The sequence below is a fragment of the Diadema antillarum genome, unplaced genomic scaffold (assembly GCF_040938485.1).
Source record: "Diadema antillarum isolate AM-2024a unplaced genomic scaffold, OU_Dant_1.0 scf00000003, whole genome shotgun sequence".
NCBI lineage: Eukaryota > Metazoa > Echinodermata > Echinoidea > Diadematoida > Diadematidae > Diadema > Diadema antillarum.
The window spans coordinates 471,177-490,963 of record NW_027270892.1 but is presented as its reverse complement, the minus strand read 5'-3'; the positions used below and the strand labels follow the sequence as shown (position 1 = coordinate 490,963).

Genomic DNA, 19,787 nt, shown 5'->3' with positions numbered 1-19,787 from the left:
TCCCTTTTAATCGACCCTTTCCTCCCTCAGCCCCCCCCCCCCCTTATCAGTTTTTTTTTTTTTTTTTTTTTTTTTTTTTTTGGGGGGGGGGGGTGATTTCCCAAATGTTGATTCCATCAATGCGTATACGAGATATCTCAATTTCAACTTTGAAAAGGCCAGATCGAGCGGGAGGGGGAATCCCCCTTCCCTTAAGCTCTACCTCACTAGACTTTATACATACGCACAGATGGTGCACATTCGGAATAAGAGCTAAATTCCGTGATTTTAACACTTCGATGAAAAAGTATTGCACCAAAAATTTGCACCAGATCGCTGAATTTCAAGTCTGAAAACGCAAAATCCCCTTCGTGTGGCAGGGGATATGCCCCTATCTACAGCCTCGTGTGCATGCTTTTTTTGTTTGATTGCTGAACAGACAGCGTTCATGATATTCAGTGTAAGAATTAATACAAGAAGACTAGTGTATTTAAATTATACCATTTTATAGGAAAATTATTCAATAATAATCTACACTAAAATATACTGCAATCTTAAACAAGTTGGACTGTTTCAACTCGTTAAAACACGCAAAAACATGCATGAAATTGCACCATTTGCAACATCAAAATGGAAAAAGTTCTTATCGTGGGAGGGGGAAACCCCCCTCCCACACCCTTCCCTCCCCCTTCCCTCCGCTCACTCGGGTTCAGTCGCTTTCATGATATTCAGTGAAAAGAATTGATACAAGAAGTGTGTTTGAATTATACCATTTTATAGGCAAATTGTTCAATAATAATCTACACTAAAATATACTGCTACCTTCAACAAGTGGGACTGTTTCACGTCGATAAAACGCGCAAAAACATGCATCAAATTGCACCACTGGAAAATCAAAATGCAAAAAGTTCTTACCGTGGGAGGGGGGAAACCCCCCTCCCACTCCCTCCCCTCCCCCCTCGCTCGCTCCGCTCGCTAGGGTTCAGTCGCGTTCATGATATTCAGTGAAAAGAATTAATATAATAAGTGTATTTAAATTATACCATTTTATAGGCAAATTGTTCAATCATAATCTACACTAAAATATACTGCTATATACCTTAAACAAGTGGGCCTGTTTCACGTCGATAAAACGCGCAAAAACATGCATCAAATTGCACCATTTGCAATATCAAAATGCAAAAAGTTCTTATCGTGGGAGGGGGACACACCCTCCCCTCCCCCTTCGCTCGCTCCGCTCGCTCGGGTTCAGTCGCGGTCATGACATTCAGTGAAAAGAATTAATACAAGAAGTGTGTTTAAATTATACCATTTTATCGGCAATTTGTTCAATAATAATCAACACTAAAACAAACTGCTACCATAAACAAGCGGGACTGTTTCACGTCGATAAAACGCGCAAAAACATGCATCAAATTGCACCATTTACAACATCAAAATGCAAAAAGTTCTTACCGTGGGAGGGGGGGACACCCCCCTCCCACACCCTCCCCCCCCCCCCCCCCCCTCGCTCGCTCCGCTCGCTCGGGCTCGGTCGCTTCGCTCCCTCGCAGACTAACCGCCCCCCCCCCCCCAAGATGAAATCCTGGCTACGCCGGTGCTTTTGTCACTCAAATTCATTAATGTGCATTCAAATTCACACAGCGCACGCACACGAAAATATTCGGGCATTCAAATTCAGAATCCGAGCGATCAATTTCATCAAATGGGCGTTCTATTTCGTTTTCGTGATATCAAATTCACGATTGGGCATTCAATTTCAAAATGCGAGCACCGACTTTCCTACTCGTGCATTCAAATTCATGCGATAGTCATGTGACAGTCCCATTGAGCTTGTTTGGAGCGTTCAAATTCATTTTTAGGCGATCAAGTTGCTACTTCGTGCAATCAATTTAACGAGTAGACTTTTAAGAAAGGAAAAAGGGCCAACACAACCTATAAAGGCTTGCATATAGTGTAATTATGATTGTTTACAGGTTCTACATTGTTCTCTGTTCATGTATTTTTTTTCATCACAATAAATTTCGAAATTGTAATGTCCAATCAGCAGTGCATCCAAATAACACAACGACAATTTAATCATATTTCTTGATGATACTACATGCATTCTAACAACGCCCCAACACCAACCACATAATGACAATTCATCAATTTAAAGACAAACTGACACACAATGATCTCACATAGTCCCGCAAAAGTAAATCAATAAGACGGCAATACACAACAAACAAGACGTATAAAATCTTCATGTATCAGTTTCAATATAGTCGAAATTGTTTGGTTTTTTTTTCCTCGAAAGTGTCAACCCTCCGTATTATGCTCGTCTGCAGGCATATACAGTGCCTAATGTTTGTTTGTTTGTTTCATTTTCCATCAAAGAAGATGGCTGGATAACCCATATTCAGCTGCAATAGCTGGTCTTCCATATGGGGTCCAGCTGGATGTTCTGCTCTTTGCAATGAATAAATGAAGAGGGATCTTTTACGTGCATGAGTTGTGACTCTCTCACACATGGGACCTCCATTTTATGTCCAATCAGAGGGACATTTGCCTGTATGTTCCTTTTTGCTAAGCGCGAGTTCAAAGTTGTCAATGAACAGGTGGACCTCTACAACTGCAAAATAGTTTATCATCATAACTCCCAATACATTCAAAGCCAAATGAGAAACACGTGCATACACGGTCCCAAACTAACTAAATTCAGAACTTCTTTTAAATTGAATGCAGTTATTTGGAACATGGTTGCCTATTCACGAATTTGAATGACCGACGAGATTCCGTCGCCAGCTTGACATGAATTTGAATGCTCATTGATGAAACTGCGTGCTCCTCTCTTAAATTTGAATGCTCCGATAGTGAATTTGAATGTTCCGATAGCGAGTTTGAATGTCCCGATAGTGAATTTGAATGCTCCGACAGTGAATTTGAATGCTCGGATAGTGAATTCGAATGACCGGATTTTGAATTTGATTGCTGATTCAGTGCTGCGAGCGTGGAGTACGTGAAATCGAATGCTCGGAATAGGAACTTGAATGACAAAAGATTGACCGGGAAAACCTATATACCTGTTAACTCATTAGTAGCTGAACTACCCGAGGCCGCCCGTGAGGTTGCCCCCTTTAATGGGCTACCAGAGGCCTGCCTGTCCGTTATCTGATAATTTTGTTTCCACTGTTTTCACGTGGAATACTACTGTCATTGAGTAATTTGAGGGAGGTTAGGGGTCAGCAGGAGTTTGTCGGAATTGTTTCTGTGATGAGCGGGTGTTTTAGTGGAGTCTTGGGCTTTCAAATGGACGAATTGTGATAGATAGGGGACAAATTTGCGGTGATTTTTGGTTTGGAAAGTTGTCGGGTTGGGACGGTATTGCAAAACAGTGAAACTGCACTGAAGATCCCACGTTTGCTTGTTTTTAATCACCATCATTATCATCTCAACGACAACATTATCGCCACCTTCATTATCAGCTTCACCATCATAATCATTGTCATTTTCACAGTCATTGCCACCGACGGGTCATTATCATCATCACCTGGGATCACCATCTTGGGATTTTACAGTTATGGAATTTATGATGTAATAGCTGATGATGTTTGATATAGATTATGTTATTTATGAGCTGTTATACCTCCGCTTCCTTTTCCATTCTTATTTTTCTTACTTTTCTCTACCGTTACTCCTCCCTTCATATTTTTTTCTGGCAAAGTGATATAAGATTATAATTACAGTATATTTGTTATCTTGTATATCTCATTATTGTAAAGTGATTATGTGCAATATACAAATGGTGGAATGTATAAAGAAATGTAGATGATGATATAATCGGTCACTGTTATTGTTTTTGTATGTGTTAATTTGCTTGTTGCGTCGTATTTTAGGGCGAGTTGGTTTGAGTTGTTTCAGTTTATCGCGGGCTGACATGGGGGGGGGAGGTGAGACTGGGAACATAGCAACAAGGAAGGTTACTGGAGTTTGGAACATCTTAGCAATTGAGTCGGTTTTATGCCACGTTTTTATACGATTGCTCTTTTCAGTTTGACTTTGCTTGCATGTTCAATTATTTATTATTTATCATGTACTATTTCGTGTTTCTCTCTCTCTCTCTCTCTCTCTCTCTCTCTCTCTGTATAAAAAATTCCACCTTTATTATATATATATATATATATATATATATATATATATATAAAGGTGGAATTTTTTTCCCTCAAACTTTAATGGCATATCTATTACAATGTGCTTGGAAAATGATATGTTTGATGTATATCAATCACTTAACTTTGTTATCTTGCCGCTTACACACTTTCACAGTGATTTTTAACAAGTATATGTGTAAATCACCCTTAACTATGGGCATGAAACAACATTGATATTATTACAAAAGAAACTTTATCAACAGAATATTTGTTTTAAACGTCATTCAATTTTCCAGAAAACTTATTTTGTGATTTCATTGACAAGTTCACATCAAATTGAGTCATTATTCTTAAGATTTCACATTGGGGTGGACATTTCGGGTATTTTTGTTGACTGTTGAGGTGAGATGTGTGATGTACTGAAGTAAACGTGACGTCAGTCATTCTTCGATAGGATGGATTTACTTGATCGATATCTGTTTCGAGAGGGCTAGAGTGGCCTGGGAAGAGCCAGGTCCAGGTGTTGTAATTCACCCTAATTTTCACCGCTAGCGGTTTGTATTAGTTTGCATTAATTAGTAATTTGCGTTAGTTTGCATTAATTAGTAGTTTGCATTGAGTTTGCATGGAGTTTACAGTGAGTTTGCATTAGTTTGCATCAGTTTGCATTAGTTTGCGTCAATTAGTAGGACCGTTTTGAACGATTTGAGCGGGGCGCGGGGGGGGGGGGGCATCGTTTGATGCAGGGACCTTGATAACGCACTTCCCCTCTAATGATCTCTTGTACGATCCTCAGCGTTGAAGCGGCACTAGGCATTTTGTTACCTTACGTACATTGTGATTCGTCCCTTGTACGTATTGAGGCGTTATGCGTCAATGTGTACAGCGATACACAGATTTACACTGTACGTATTACAGTCTCATATAGCTCAATTCACACTAAAACCATAGGCCGAAAGACGCTTGGCGCCAGGCGATAGCACCGGCCCGGTAAGTTGTAAAGCTGAAATTATGCTAATTTTGATGCAGATGCAGTGTATATGTATACATGTAGGTGGAAAGTAAAGTTATTGACGTCTTACTCGGTCTATAATTAACAATTCAAAATGCAAGCTTTTATTTCATAGTGTAATGTAGAGCAGAAATGAAAAGCGTTGGGCAATTAGCTTTACAGTCCCAGATACTGAGCTGCGCGTGGGCCATAAACGTCACAAGTTGAACTATAGAACCCCGGCCCCCGGCCCCGCACTCCATCAGACCTCGAACTTTGGGCACTGCTACAAACCAGTAAAAGAAGAACTTGAGTCTGAATATCGTCTATAGAGTCCAGCTAGTGTATGCATGTCAAGTAGATAGTACAAGGTAGTGGTTGATCAGTTTTCAATCCTATATTTTTCTATATCACTTATCACTCAGGTTCAAGTGGCAAGAGCACGGAAGAGAAAGCGTTTCTGACCATTTTTTAACCGTTGGCGTTTAATACGCGGACACGGATTGAGAAATGCTACGCCTAATCTGTTGTTGTTGTTGTTATTATTTTGATTTTTTGGCGTGTATCATTCATTTATGAATATTTACGCCTAATGCCTGTTAAATTTATGCAAATATCTTTATGATTCTTTAAGCTTGCATTTTGAATGTCTTTAAGCTTGCATTTTGAATTTTCTGTAATCACTAAAGGATTAGCCTAATAAAAGGCTAAGTACAAAAGGCCTGTAATGTCTGTTTTATTGAGTTATTCCCATTTAAACATTTAAACATTTAAACATTTAAACATTAGTAGAATCTAGACCACTCTACATAGGAAATACATTGATTGATTGTAATCTAATTTGTAAACGATTCTTACATATTGTATGCCAGAGTCTACCAAGCCAAGCAAATTTTACTGTCATTTTTACAGAGGTCTAGAGTAACTGCGGCAGTATGCGGCCGTGCAGCCATTTGCGGCAGGTGCAACATACACGGTAATAATACCGCTAAACACAGCACTGCATTGTTACATGCACACTACACATACACTAACACACTAGCAATCAACAAAAACCAACCCATAAAATGGGCAGGATCTCTGACGAAAGTGAAATTTTCTCACCTAAATGACGAACATATCGCATCCAAAATGAAATTTTCGGTACTTCTTAACATAACAGTTAAGAAACAATGGTCCAAGAAACTGGATTTTTTGTCGTTTTCTTGATGTTCATGGATTTTGAAAACATATCCTCACGTAAAATAGAATTTTCGCGAGCCGATGTGGGCCACCATTTTTTCGGAAAGTGGATGTTACCATCGAAAAAACATGAGAAAAACACGAGAAAGACATAACACCGCCAGAATTGCGATCTTGTTTGCGGCCAATGCATGTGTGCCCGCTATTTTCACGTGCTTTTGCAATGGGAATTGGCGCTTACGCAATGTTCGCGAGACATGTGAAGGCGTTCAGCTAAAGATCGGGGAGCACGCGCGTATTGCATAGGGATTGTACATCGTGCCGCAAGCAGATATACTACGTCGCATATCACCTTTATTGGCGAAAATTGTGCCGGGTTTTGCCCTGGTAAATCATGAAAACTGCGTTGGTCTATAGTAAATTTCTTTTATGAAAACAATTGCATTAATGAATAATCTTGTCTGTGACATATGAAATGGTTGAAAATAATTTGCCTGATTTGTTTACAAGTGGAAAAACCCTTAACAATGCTTAAACTGCCGCAAACGGGATATTTTACTCTAAATCATTTTCTTTGCAGTGCAGTGCAGTGCAATCAGGTAATAGAGAATAATCTACTGAGTCCACTGCTGGTGCCATGCGCGCCAGGCACCAGTTGTGCTGTGATGTTTGGCACCATATTAACTGGCCACTTTTTATCTTAATTCTAATTCTATAACGTTAGAGTCTTCCTGTTGCATAGCCTGACCAGATGCCGTGCAAAGCACGGCGTCAGATGGACCGGGCCTCACCATCACATCAGGGAACCACAACAAAACCGCAAAACTTAGAAAAATCTATATGTTACGGTACTTATAAGAATTTATACGTTACTCACGTAAAGTGCATGCTTATATTACAGAAGGTACATAAGTCCATAGAGAGCCCTCGCGATAAGTCCAAGGAACAAAAAAAAAATGACACACCTTCTAGCGCAATCCCTGACCGTAGGGGTTCATCGTTCCAGACTTCAAAATGGCGCGTTGGCCTCTGCAAATTATGCACGCGCGTGCGTGGCTGGAAGTGCAGCGATCTATTGCATGCGTGCGCTCTTAAGTAGCAGCACAGTCGACAGCGTGACCTTTAAAAGTGCATTCAGATCGCGTGAACTCCCGATTATGAGATGTACCGTTCGCACATGATGACATAAATGGTATCCGGGGTACCAAATGAAAATCAGCCATTTAATATTGATTTTTTTTTTTTTTAAAGGTTGTACCCTGGGTTGCCAAAAAGTGGAAATTATTTTGGTACTGGACCGAGCAGCGCTAGCCACTACACTGCAGTGCACTGAAACACACGCTATTGCTAGCACAGCATGCCATGCATACATTGTATAATGTGCAGTGGCATGGGAGTGACTATGTACATGCACACACAGTGTGTGCATCTCTCTGCGGCTGTCTTCGAGTGGACTTGAGGTGGCGCTACACAACGTGGTAACCCGGGGTACTACTGTGCCCCGGGGTAACGCATGATGCATCACATGCTGCATATATTCTTCATTTTCGGTAAATTGTGAAATGTGTATGTCAATATTGATAGTTTACATGTCGCTATGTAGTGTCATTAATGAAGATTACATTTAATTAGTTTGAGGTGACAAAAAGTGATGTCAAGTATCAAAACCCAACGCAGTCATAAAATTTGTGCTGAGCTTGCTCTGTGTTATGGGCTACTCCAGTACAGCCCTGTCGCTGTACCGGATGGCGACTGGGCTGTGTATAGTTACCTGTTGCAGTGTTAAATAATGTTCAAACAGAAGTTAAGGATAGCATAGTCAGGAATGTACACAACTTTCGTAATTATTGAATGATGAAATAATTTAAACAGCCTTCTATCTTCTTAGAACCTTGTCAGAGTGTCACTTGTGGCAGTCATAAACTCGTACATGTAGTGCTGTGTACACTGTGACTGCTGATGTGTTACTTTTGAAGCTTAGCAAATAATTCTTAGTGCCACATTAGCATGCCCGACTCGGTAGAAAGCTTTACCAACTCCACACATTTTGCTCTTACAATGTAAGTGAACAACTGTGCTCGACTTGAACTAATCAATAAATTGCAATGTGCCACTGCACAGTAGACTGTCTGTATTTAAAGGTACGCCTGCAAAATTGTCAAATTTCGCTCCAAAATGTACATGTATGCCTAAGAAATGTGTGGAATAATGCTGTCATAACAAGATATTCATTGGGTAATGACGAAAATGCAAAATATTTACCAAAAATTTTTCCATCTCAGAACTTACCTGATTGGGGTCAGAATAACTCGGACTCGGGAACAACTCGGCCTCATGCTGATGGCGGGGCTGAGTTGTCCCTCTGGATTGTACAGTGTTGTACTATGGGAGTGCTTTGCGTTTTGGCTGGTCGCAGTTATGGGCGGAATTGATACAATGCGCGCGTCAAAGAACCTCTTTGGCACGCCAACAAAATTAATGTGCGCCTATGCCAGAGACTCCAACTCTCCCGTTTTCGACGGGAGATCTCCCGCCGAAAACCCATTTTTGCAAAATCTCCCGTTCTCCCGTTTGAGATTTAATTTCTCCCGCCCTGGCTCAATGTCTCCCGTTGGAAAGGATTTCTTACTTATTGTTATCGTATGTTGCAAAAATAAGCCTTAGATAGCACCAGAGAGCATCTATAACCCTAGGAACTTCGTGCTACGCACACATGAACTTGGGTCTCCCGTTTGCTAGGGGTTTCAGGCGGGAGAATCTCCAGATCAAAAGGTGCTTGGGGTTGGAGTCTCTGCTGTGCATACATGTAGAATATGGCGATCATGAACTGCGTGTAAATTGTCTGACTTAGGGCCGAGTTGTCCCTGAGACCGAGTTCACCTGGATCCTTGTGGAATAAAAGTCGGTATACTGACTTTTATTTTTTATCTCAGAATACTCCAAAACAACTCATCGTCCCGGCAAATTGCGTCAGTTTCTTGGTAGACTCTTTTGATATATTGCAAGCAAATATGAAATGGTGCAAGACGGGTTCTCAAACCCTTACCAGAACTATGTTTTCACTTTAAAGTGTCAAAGCCCATACAGTAGTTTGTCATAAAGTTTACATCACAGTAAAGCTTGAAATTTTCTCTAAGATGAAATAATAAGTCAAAGTTGAAATAGTGCATGAGAATGTGTTTGGAAATGTGATGTATGTGTAGATGGCCAAATATGGCCAAACCCTCCTACTACACATTGAGAAAAACAGTAACTTTTGCTTAAATGGCCTGTAACATCAGTTCATAGAATGACATGGTCCCATTAAACAAGGTTCAAGGAAGATGATGGGAGCATGATTAAGAAATGGAGCAAGTGTACATGTACGTGTATAAGCTCCATGTAGGCATGATATTGTTTTTTTTAAATATATAATTTCATATCTGATTGCTAGTACCTTACGATATATATGCACCTACATGAAACTACGATGCATTCTCTCTGTTATACTTCAAGATTTGAGTTGAAGAATGGAAAGGTGATATCCCACCAGCTTTTCTTTGTTCGTGATTCCCTCTGTAGTGATATGCATACATGTCTGACCTGCAGTGATTTGTGAAATATTCATTTACACTGATATGCATATTTTTACAGTGCTGGAGAGATATTAGCACCGTAGGAGATTGAAAGTGTCATATTTCCATTGTTTCAAATACAGCTGTAAATCTTTCATTTGTGTGGAAGAAATACCAGGTAGTATAAAGAAAATTGGGTCAAAACTGTAATGACTTTTCTTCCTGATGGAATATCATACTGTCAAATGGCCTATTTTTTGACACCAAACTTTTGACATGCACTTACAGGATAGGGGAAGACACCAGTTTGTGCTCATATACTTATTTCCAGCAAATACATATCCTTTTAAGATATGATTCCCTTCAAATATGTTTGTACATGTACCTGGCAATGAATGTCAAAAAAAAAAATATATATATACTGAAAATGCTGAAGAGTGGCTTAAATTGCCAATTCCCATGAGTATATTAATGTGTGTTACTCTTAAAGTAGTCCAAAGAGCGGTAATTTAGCAATATAACTAGGTACTCAAACTGAAATTAGGGAATATTTTTTGGTGTCCACAGTAACATGTGTTATACCTGAATTTTGGATTGAATAAGCAGTTCTACCTTTAATTGCTTTAACTGCATCCTCAAATTTGGCTCCTGAAATTATCTCATGAAGGTGTATCCTAAACATGCAAAGTGAAACTTAAAAATTCAGAATTTGAATCTTGGAATTAGTGCTACAACTTTCAGTGTGGCAAAATAACCTTTAATTGCGGCTGAACTGATTTGTTTTCTTGCCTTTGTCATTTTTTGTTGTTTTTTTACACACATTCTCACATGACGCAACTGCATATGTGGTAAGAATTAAATTTTTACTTTTTCGATGCTGGGAATTGAGACCTTCATGTTTATTTTTAAATAAGTATTAACTGGTATTACTTTTATAGTGTATCATGAACTGCATTGTTTCCTATTATTGTTTATTACATATAAATTTATTACTTTCATTGATTATTTCCTATCATTAGTGTGGAGGGGGGAAAAAGTGCTCTGTTTTACTGTAGCTCGTAGGCATGGCTCGACACTAACTTTTTTGTTTGGTGGCCAGATGGGCCACCAAAATCCTAAATTTCACATTTTTGGTGGCCTGAGAGAAAAATATGGTGTCCCGAAAAAAACCCCAATAAAAAACATTAAAAGTCTTTTTTTTTTTAATGAGTCAAATATTTAAGTTTTATGATAGTAAGAATTAGAAGTTGGACATAATTATCTATTCATAAATAAACTTCAACAAACTTGCAACACTCACTCTCAGGCATTCATTCAGTCCTTTGTACCCATCCTTTAAACAAATTTAACTGCTAATTTCCGTCGCAAAAAGTTACGAATTTATTGACATACTTTTCAAAAAATTTTGGTGGCCCGAGGCGGGCCACCAAATTTGCCCTTTTTTAAAGTTTGGTGGCCCGACTTTCATTTTTGGTGGCCCCGGGCCACCGTTAGTGTCGAACCCTGTCTTAGGAAAGCAAACCGTATTCATATGGGCCCTGTTTGTGACTTCCTTTGATGTACAATATACAGGATGGTTCCACATACCTCTCATGAGGTAGACATAACTTCTGCTCCAGACTTGTTTGGTACGTTAGAAGTCCCTAACTCGAGACAGTCAAGATGACGCGATCCAAGACAACCCAGAGTGCCATTCAGGTGACCTACCCCCCTGGGGCTAAAGAATTGACCCCTGACCTTTCCAAGGATGAAATGGTCAGAAGGCTAAAGGTATGTTTAGCTATTGACACGCCCTTCAAATATATTAGGCCTGTAGTGTCATGTCAACTGGCAATTGCGATTATCTGCCCAATTCAAGATATTGTGTAGTGTTACTGTTGTATTTTGTTTTGGTTCTGTTTTGTTTTTGTTGAAGAGATATTGAAAGTTGTATTGATCATGTAAAGTCAACAAAATTGTCCCTACAGAGTCTTTATTGCAAGAATATTGCATCTGTACACATTTACATCACATTTCTTGCCTCCTTCTTGTTCATGACAAGCTAGTTCTTGTGTAAAGTTGTAAGGAAGTGTTATTCCACTGTTTTTACTTTACCTATGAATACCAGTTTTTAGAGGATGTACTTCAGTCCTGGATTTCATTTACCTTTTTCGATATTATTTTTATCATAATCTTTGTGAAAATGTAAAAGTGCATAAATGGTACTGGATTTCATTCAATTACACCCTGAAGAATAGCCTTAGCTAAAGCTGTCAACCCCGGTGAGTGATCAAGCTATCATATGGGATCTTATCCATGTAGATGTTGGCCAGGGTGTTCCAAGACATGGAGCAAGAGGAGGATACCACAGCCTATGAGCCCCTGGCGCTCCACTTGCTGGAGCCCTTCCTCTTCAAGCACCCTAGCAAGGATGTCCGGCTCCTTGTTGCCTGTTGCCTTGCTGATGTCTTCAGGATCTTTGCTCCTGAAGCACCATATCGGACAGCGGAACAACTCAAGGTATGGGACGTCTCCGGACACTAGAAGGAGAGTTTTACAACCACATACTGTATACACCGTTTATGTTCAAGGGTTTTTATCTTCGCAAATTTCGCGAGTCGGATGTAAAAGCATTGACTCTGATCCTGACTTCAGTGCGGCATGTATGTGTGCATTTTCTCTGTCCATTGCTGTGCTCACGATCACAAATTTAACCACCCACAAAATTATTGAGAAGGTCCGATTCACAAAAAATTAGACCTGCTACATACAGCAAGTATACAGTAAAGTGTAACTGCTGCACAGGTCAAGCCTCAAATCTGTTCATAATGGCCCTTTTAAGGAAAACACAAACAGTGACTACACTGTACCACTGATAAGTTGCCATACATAAAATACTGCATGCATAGGGAGATTTTTTTTTTTTTGCCATTGCATACAAATAGCTTTTATAATTATATGCAAGTGGTTGACCAACACATTATATACTGCTTTGGTACATAGTTCCAGAGTAACACCTTAATTTTGGGCAGTTTGTAAGCCATTTCTGTATAGATTTGCTTCCAGCAAACTGCATCTCCTTGAAACAAATGTTCTGCAGGCTCTACTTTTGCATCAAACCTTTTGTCAAGTTTCATAACATGTGTTTTAGTTGCGCCTCGTACTCCCAGCTGTAATATCCAAGTATGACAGAAGAAAAAAACAACAAAGAACATGCATGCATGGTAATCATAGATCTTTTCTCCTTCCCTCCACTCCTCTAGTTGATCTTCCAGTTCCTGAACAAGCAGATCTGGGGGCTGGAGAATGTGGATGGACCTTCATGGAAGCGATACTTCTACCTCCTGGAGAACCTGGCCATGGTCAAGTCCTTCAACATCTGTATGGAGCTGGAGGACTCGGCTGAGGTCTTTGTGGAGCTCTTCACTATTCTCTTCAGTATCATCAAGTAGGTAGTCACAGTGTGTGCATTTTATGCCTCACTTTCAAACTGAAGTCCTCTGATTGGTGGATTGGTACTGCAGGAAAATTCTCTGGAGTCCTCATCCAGAGGTGAAAGTGAAGTAACTTATTAAAGCCATTGAAGACTATTCCCAAGTATCAGAAGTGTGTGTCATAGCAAAATCAGCATGTCCTCAATGAGTTAATTGCAAAAGCTCAATGCTCACTGTAAGTGGCTAAAATGTCATGTCATGCATATGATCTGTGCAGTATTTTAACGAAATGGGTCAATCTAAATTTACTGAAATTATGTCTGCATAGCAAGTTGAGTCACTTTACGTGCATGCCAAAGTACATCCAATTGTAACTTTCATTTCCAAAATTTGCCTTCCTTTCTTCCTGTATTTCTAAACATCTCATTGACTACGAGACCCTGTCGAACATTTTAGATTTTTCGCGATTATGTGTATTATATTCGGGAAATAGACTGCACGAGATTAAAACATTATAAAAACTCCTAGACCGATAAATCTGCCTTTGTTTGGTGGCCTCTTGTTAACTGTACAGTCAGTAATATGGTCAGCCCCTCACAACAGACAGACATCTTCCATTCTCTCTGCTATGTAGACTGTGCTATCTATTTGCACACACGCGAGTTTAGCAGCTTTAAAGCGGCTGCTGCGTCTTGTAGGCGAGCAGAGAGTTCGATGGCAGTATTACCCAAAAAAGTAGGCAAAATGGTGTATAAGAGGAATAAATCATAAAATTGGTGAGTTTGACTCGTTCCTTGAGCATATAAAGGTATGAATGCCATTTTTTGTGATCTCCTATCGTGGAAGAATGGAAATTCTACCCTGTTTCATACTTGCCGTCATGCAGAAAGTAAATCCGGACAGCAGAGTGAATGGAAGATACCTGTCTGTTATGAGAGAACGACCGTATTACCAACTGTACACTTAATAAGAGTCCACTGAAGAAGAGGTAGATTTATCGGTCTAGAAAAGTCCCAGCTGAAAACACATATCTGAGACTTACACAAATGTACATCATTTGTTATTTGCCATTTGCAGCGAGAACCACACCCCCAAAGTACGGACCTTCATGCTGGATGTGATGTGCCCCCTCATCTCTGAGAATGATGTGGTGCCCCCAGAGCTGCTGGAGGTGATCCTATCCAACCTGCTGGACTCCAAGCAGCTCCAGCATCCCCAGGCACATGAGCTGGCCCGCGATCTTGTCAAGCGCACCTCCACCAGCATCGAACCTTCAATTCAGGCTGTGAGTCCTTTTCCATCCTTCTCTTTTCCTTCTTTCTTCCTCTCCTCCTCCTCCTCTCTTCCTCATCTCTACTTCTCTTCTCCTCCATTTTCTTCTTTTTTTGTCTCTTTCGTTTACCCTCATCATCTTTTCTTCTGTACCTTTCCTCCTCCTTTCGTCCTCTTTTCTTCTTCTTTTTCTCTTTTTCCTTCTTTTTTCCTTTGTTTTACCTCATCTCCTCCTTTTCCTCCTTTATTCATCCCCCTTACCTTGTCTTCCTGTCTGCCCTTCCTCTTTTCCTCCTCTCTTCGTTTTTTCTTTTCCTCTCCTCTTTTCCGTTCCTCCTCCTCTCTCCTCTCCTCTTCCACTTAACCTGTCATCCCATTTCCTCCTCTCTCCCTCTTTCCTGCTCTTTACCTCTGCTCTCCTCCTCTCTCTATGTATATTCCCCTCTTTGTCCTCTCTGCCTCTCCCTCTTATTCTTCTCTCTATCTCTCCTCCCGTTTCCTCCTCTATCCCTCCCCTCTTTTTTCCCTCTTTATCTCTTCCCCCTCCTCCTGTCCTCTTCTTGTCTACCATCTCAGCAGTCATCCCAGTCTATTTTAAAGTGAATTCAGAAATCTAGTACTGTAAAAGTGGATATTTTCGCGCGAGTAATTTTTCGCGCTAGGCCGGGTGAGAAGAGTTTCACGTGTTTTTAAATCCGCGGAATCAAGACATCACGCACAGGATTATATGGCAAGCAAAAATATTTGCGTGCTTTTATTTTCGCGCTAGTTTCTGGTTGCGCGAAATGCGCGAAAATTTCAACACCGCGAAAATTTCCACTTTTACAGTAAGTGTTTAAGGATTATCCTTTGAGTAGTCTCCTTCAGCTAGGACTGAAGGAGAAAAAGTCATATGTCCTGTGTAGGCTCGTTCATGCAACAATCTGTAAGATTGCATGTTGAGGACCACACAGTAATCCACACAAATACCCCACCTTTTTTGCTCTTGCTTTGTACTACAGGATTCCATTTACCAATATACATTTCATGTACTTCAAGGTCCTTTTAACAAAAGTAGAATCGATGTGACATTACCTTGTGAATCTCATCGCTGGCAATCCCAGACTACACAGCATTTCCAGAGAAACTAAAGCTTCTGTTGATTGCTTTGGAATGTGTCTTAATCCTTGCCATCTCCCAAGCGGTCATGAGTACACATAACACAGAGACAGTGCATAGTGTTGCCATGTCAAGGTCTCCAGTGAATTCATAATTCACAACCTGTATTAGTGACATATTTTGTGGTAATGCCCAGTGTTGCCCACTCTGCATCTTTCACTTGCAGTTTTTCAACAACGTCTTGATCCTGGGTAGAAGTTCAACCAGTGACCTTGCCAGCCACACCTACGAGCTGATCTACCAGCTGCACACCATCTCAAGCAATCTACTTCTGGCTGTCCTTCCTCAGCTGGAGTTCAAGCTCAAGGTAAAGATCAACAACTCTGCGAACATCACTATCTTGCTCTATTACTGTATACACTGTTACGTTTTGCTAGGATTTAATTTTCGTGAATGTTGCGAATCGCTATTGAACTGTGAATTTAACAGCACACAAAAATATCTTGAGCCGACCGGCATTAGTGCACTTACGATAGCCTCAATGTCAAAATCAAGAAAACACCATCTCACAAAAATGTCTGTAACAGCTTATACAGTATCATCACAGGGGCATGGCTGAAGTGAATGTTATGCTCTGTTATCACCATGACCTACTGTACTGATTTGACTAAGATGTTTCGCTAACTGCATTTGACTCCTTAATTTGCTCAACATTGGAGGAAACAATCATGCGTGTATGTGTGTGTGTATTCAAAGTTTGTGTTAGTGTGTGCGTGCAATTTTTTGAGTGCCTTCAAGTGTTGACCATTCTAGAAAACCATACCAGCTAACCATGTACCAACACTGCACACTAGTGCTGGTCCGCTAATCCCTGACCAGTAAAAATCAGTGTTGGACCAGTAACTTTTTGGAGTGGACCAGTAAAAAAGGAAAAGCTGGGTACCTACTGGTCCAACCTGTATGTCGGACCAGCAGAAAAATGGGTTAGTGTGCAGCCCTGCATGGACACATGTTAACCATGGTTGTTTAAATGGCAAGGAGATGAAACACTTGCAGATTATGTCTAGCAGCATCTAATATGGGTCCATATGTTAAGTGACATAGAAAGTTCTGCCATATAGAGTGCAACAATTTGAATGTATGTTTGCTGAAGTTCTGCACACTCTTTGACAAACAGATTTTAGGTCCATATGCAAGTAGTTAGCAGCTTAACAATAAACATAGACCCACATTTGAAGGTCTGTGTAAGTTTGGCCTTGTGTGTGTTTTAATGTATATGTCAGTGTACTCTTCAGATGTGTCAGTTCTGTAGTGTGCTGAAAGACATCCCTACTGTATGAAGTTAGGGAAGGGCTTTTAGAGAGAATGTGACAACTGTATCACTAGCATGAAAAGACATGAAATTAGGAGACAAATTTAGACCCCAACACGTGAGTCCTCTTTTGGGTATTGTATAAAATCGTTACCAAGCAGTGTTCTGGCTTTATTTGTACCTGAACTTCTCTAATGTATGGATCGATATTTTGATTGCAGAGCAACGAGGAGCGTGAGAGATTGGCAGTGACGAAGCTCCTTGGGAGGATGTTTTCTGACAGAGACTCTGATCTGGCAACTCAGAACAAACCGCTGTGGAGTTGCTTTCTGGGAAGGTAATTTGCGGTCAAGCCTAGCCATGTAACTCTTTTCATAACAATGAGATGTAGGAGGCAGTACATTTACCAAAGCATATACCAGATGTGTCTGTAAAATTGCCCACTGGTTATTTCAAGAATGTTCAGAAATACAATCTTTACATCTGTGCTCATGTGTTTCCTATTTCTTAACCATCGATACATATCTATGTGGGCTTCCATTATTATTACCTAAAATGAGAGTGAATACAGGCAAGGAAATATGTCAAGCAATAGTTGAAATTTGCTATATGAAGTAAAGTATCCTGCTTTAGTTCCTGATCAATTGTGAGTCATTAGAACAATTCCCATGGATGCGTAGTTGGATATTGTAGTCACTTTTCCTGTCAGTACATAGACACTTGCTGTTTCATTCGTCTCTTCAAATTCTTTTGTGTAATGCTGCTAATCAGTGGATGGTTACTAAGTTTATGCATAATATTTGAATGATTGAATAGGGTTATTTTTCAAAGTATGCTGTTTCACATGCCTACTTTCTCATCCCCAGATTCAGTGACATCAGCATACCCATTCGGATGGAGTGCGTCAAGTTTGTGCCCCAGTTTTTCTCCCACCATCCCTACCTCATCACAGAGGATCTTGAAGGTACAGTATTCCACGTACCCACTTGTGGCCTTTCTGCATGTTTGTTCTCTATTTCATACACTATGCAGCAGAATTGAGGTTCACCACATACAGCATGCAGTCAGTCAAACATTGTCAACCAGGTGCTGATGGTGCCATTTGACAAAAAGCAGCAGATCTCATATGTGCTTGACATGGCTGTGTATTTGCATAGACTGGGTGTAGAATTCACATCAGTTATACACAATATTATGATGTACAGTTTTTCTTCTAGCAGTAGATGTTTTGAAGTGGCACATGAAAAAGCATGGCTTTACGTTCCAACTTTTTGTGTGAAACTTTTTCATCCAAGTTGGTAAACAATTGTTGTGCATTGAGGCAAATGTTTCAAGCCTTACAGAAATTTGATTCTCACATTGCACATTCAAGACTCTGATCTATTATAGTTGCTGCATCTATTCTACACATTATTCTTGTTGAATTTCAGTCGGTTGAGATTATTTAATTGTTGTCTGAAATGAAAGGGCAAAAATCAGAAGCTCAAATCTCACAACAATTTTCTGAGAAAAAGAAATGAAGCACAGGCAGACACCATTATCTTTAATACTGGCTTTATTTGTTTTTGTTTGTTTTCAAACTTGTGCAGACCGCTTGAGAGAACGGGCTCACGACACGGATGAAGGCGTGAGGCAGGAAGTAGTGACTGCCATCGTGACAGCTGCCAAACGTGACATCACAAATGTGAAGGACAGCATGCTGATACTTGTGAAGGAGAGAACTCTGGACAAAAAGGTGAGGGAACAAAGAGGATGCACTGAAAAAAAAGACCTCAAATATTTATCTGTTTAGGTTGAGAGGGATTGGCATTGAACAGAAGAGCTTTGCCACCTTTTTTTTTAAATCAAACTGATTATCTTTGTTGTGTAAAATGTGTTGATTTGAGCCTTATGATTATCTAATTATTTTTGTTTATTTGACTATCTTTGATCATTTTTGATAAACTGATTATTTTACTTTGAAATTTGTGTTTTCATCCTCATCCTTCAGTGGAGGATTCGAAAGGAGGCCGTCCTTGGGCTCGGCCACATCTTCAAGAAATGGTACCACTCTCAGGATCTCGGCACAGCGGAGAAACAGCGTCTGGTATGGATTCGGGACAAGATCCTGCACATGTACTACCAGCCAAACATTGAAGACAGGTAACAGCACCTTGATGTATACACCTCCTCACCAAGCACTGATTACTGTACAGTATTCATCGCATAATCGGGACAGGTTGGGAGTAGCAAACACGGCCCCTTTAAGCGGGTGCCCGCTTTCGCGATGAGCACTCACCATACACTAATGGCATATGACATGTACATGTAGTGCACACACACACACACACACACACACATGCATACTGACGTACTGTACATGTACATGAATACACAACCACACTACCCCTTGGCGCGACCCTCTAGCTCATTCACAACTGAGGAAGATTGTGACGTACACACAGATCACAGCGTATTGAAAGTTGAAACACTCAGAGACAAGGACTTTGGACTTAAGCCCTCAAAGTGTATGACTGAGATTAAACAACATACACAGCCTGAGCTATGTGAGCGAAGCATGTTTTTCATTGGATGTGAGTAGGAATTGCAAGCGAGCACATATGGCTTTGCCTAGGGGAGAAGAATGTTCGCGAAAGCATGTGTTTTGCAATGGCATGGATACTTACACACGGCTCTTTCGTGGCTATGTATGTACGTGTACTGGATAGACATAGGTCAAAACACACCAGTCTGAAGCTTGCTATGTAAGTTCGATGTAAACGCCAACTGATAGGGAATCTTCGAAATACATTGTTGTGGTATTTTGGTAGATTTTTTGGGCAAAATATCAACAAATTCAAAGATCGCTTGAAG

The 19,787-nt window shown here is 40.3% G+C and overlaps 1 protein-coding gene across 1 annotated transcript in view; it reads left to right on the top strand.

Moving 5' to 3' along the window:
* Window positions 1-5,062: 5,062 nt before the first annotated feature.
* LOC139740803 (sister chromatid cohesion protein PDS5 homolog A-like) overlaps window positions 5,063-19,787 on the top strand; it is a 38,503-nt gene continuing 23,778 nt past the window's right edge. The window contains exons 1-10 of the mRNA XM_071651411.1: window positions 5,063-5,102; window positions 11,412-11,609; window positions 12,141-12,338; window positions 13,082-13,266; window positions 14,330-14,537; window positions 15,849-15,989; window positions 17,156-17,271; window positions 17,801-17,898; window positions 18,524-18,669; window positions 18,925-19,076. Coding sequence (XP_071507512.1) covers window positions 11,502-11,609; window positions 12,141-12,338; window positions 13,082-13,266; window positions 14,330-14,537; window positions 15,849-15,989; window positions 17,156-17,271; window positions 17,801-17,898; window positions 18,524-18,669; window positions 18,925-19,076 — 1,352 coding nt within the window. The 5' untranslated portion in view covers window positions 5,063-5,102; window positions 11,412-11,501. The remainder of the gene's footprint in view (window positions 5,103-11,411; window positions 11,610-12,140; window positions 12,339-13,081; window positions 13,267-14,329; window positions 14,538-15,848; window positions 15,990-17,155; window positions 17,272-17,800; window positions 17,899-18,523; window positions 18,670-18,924; window positions 19,077-19,787) is intronic.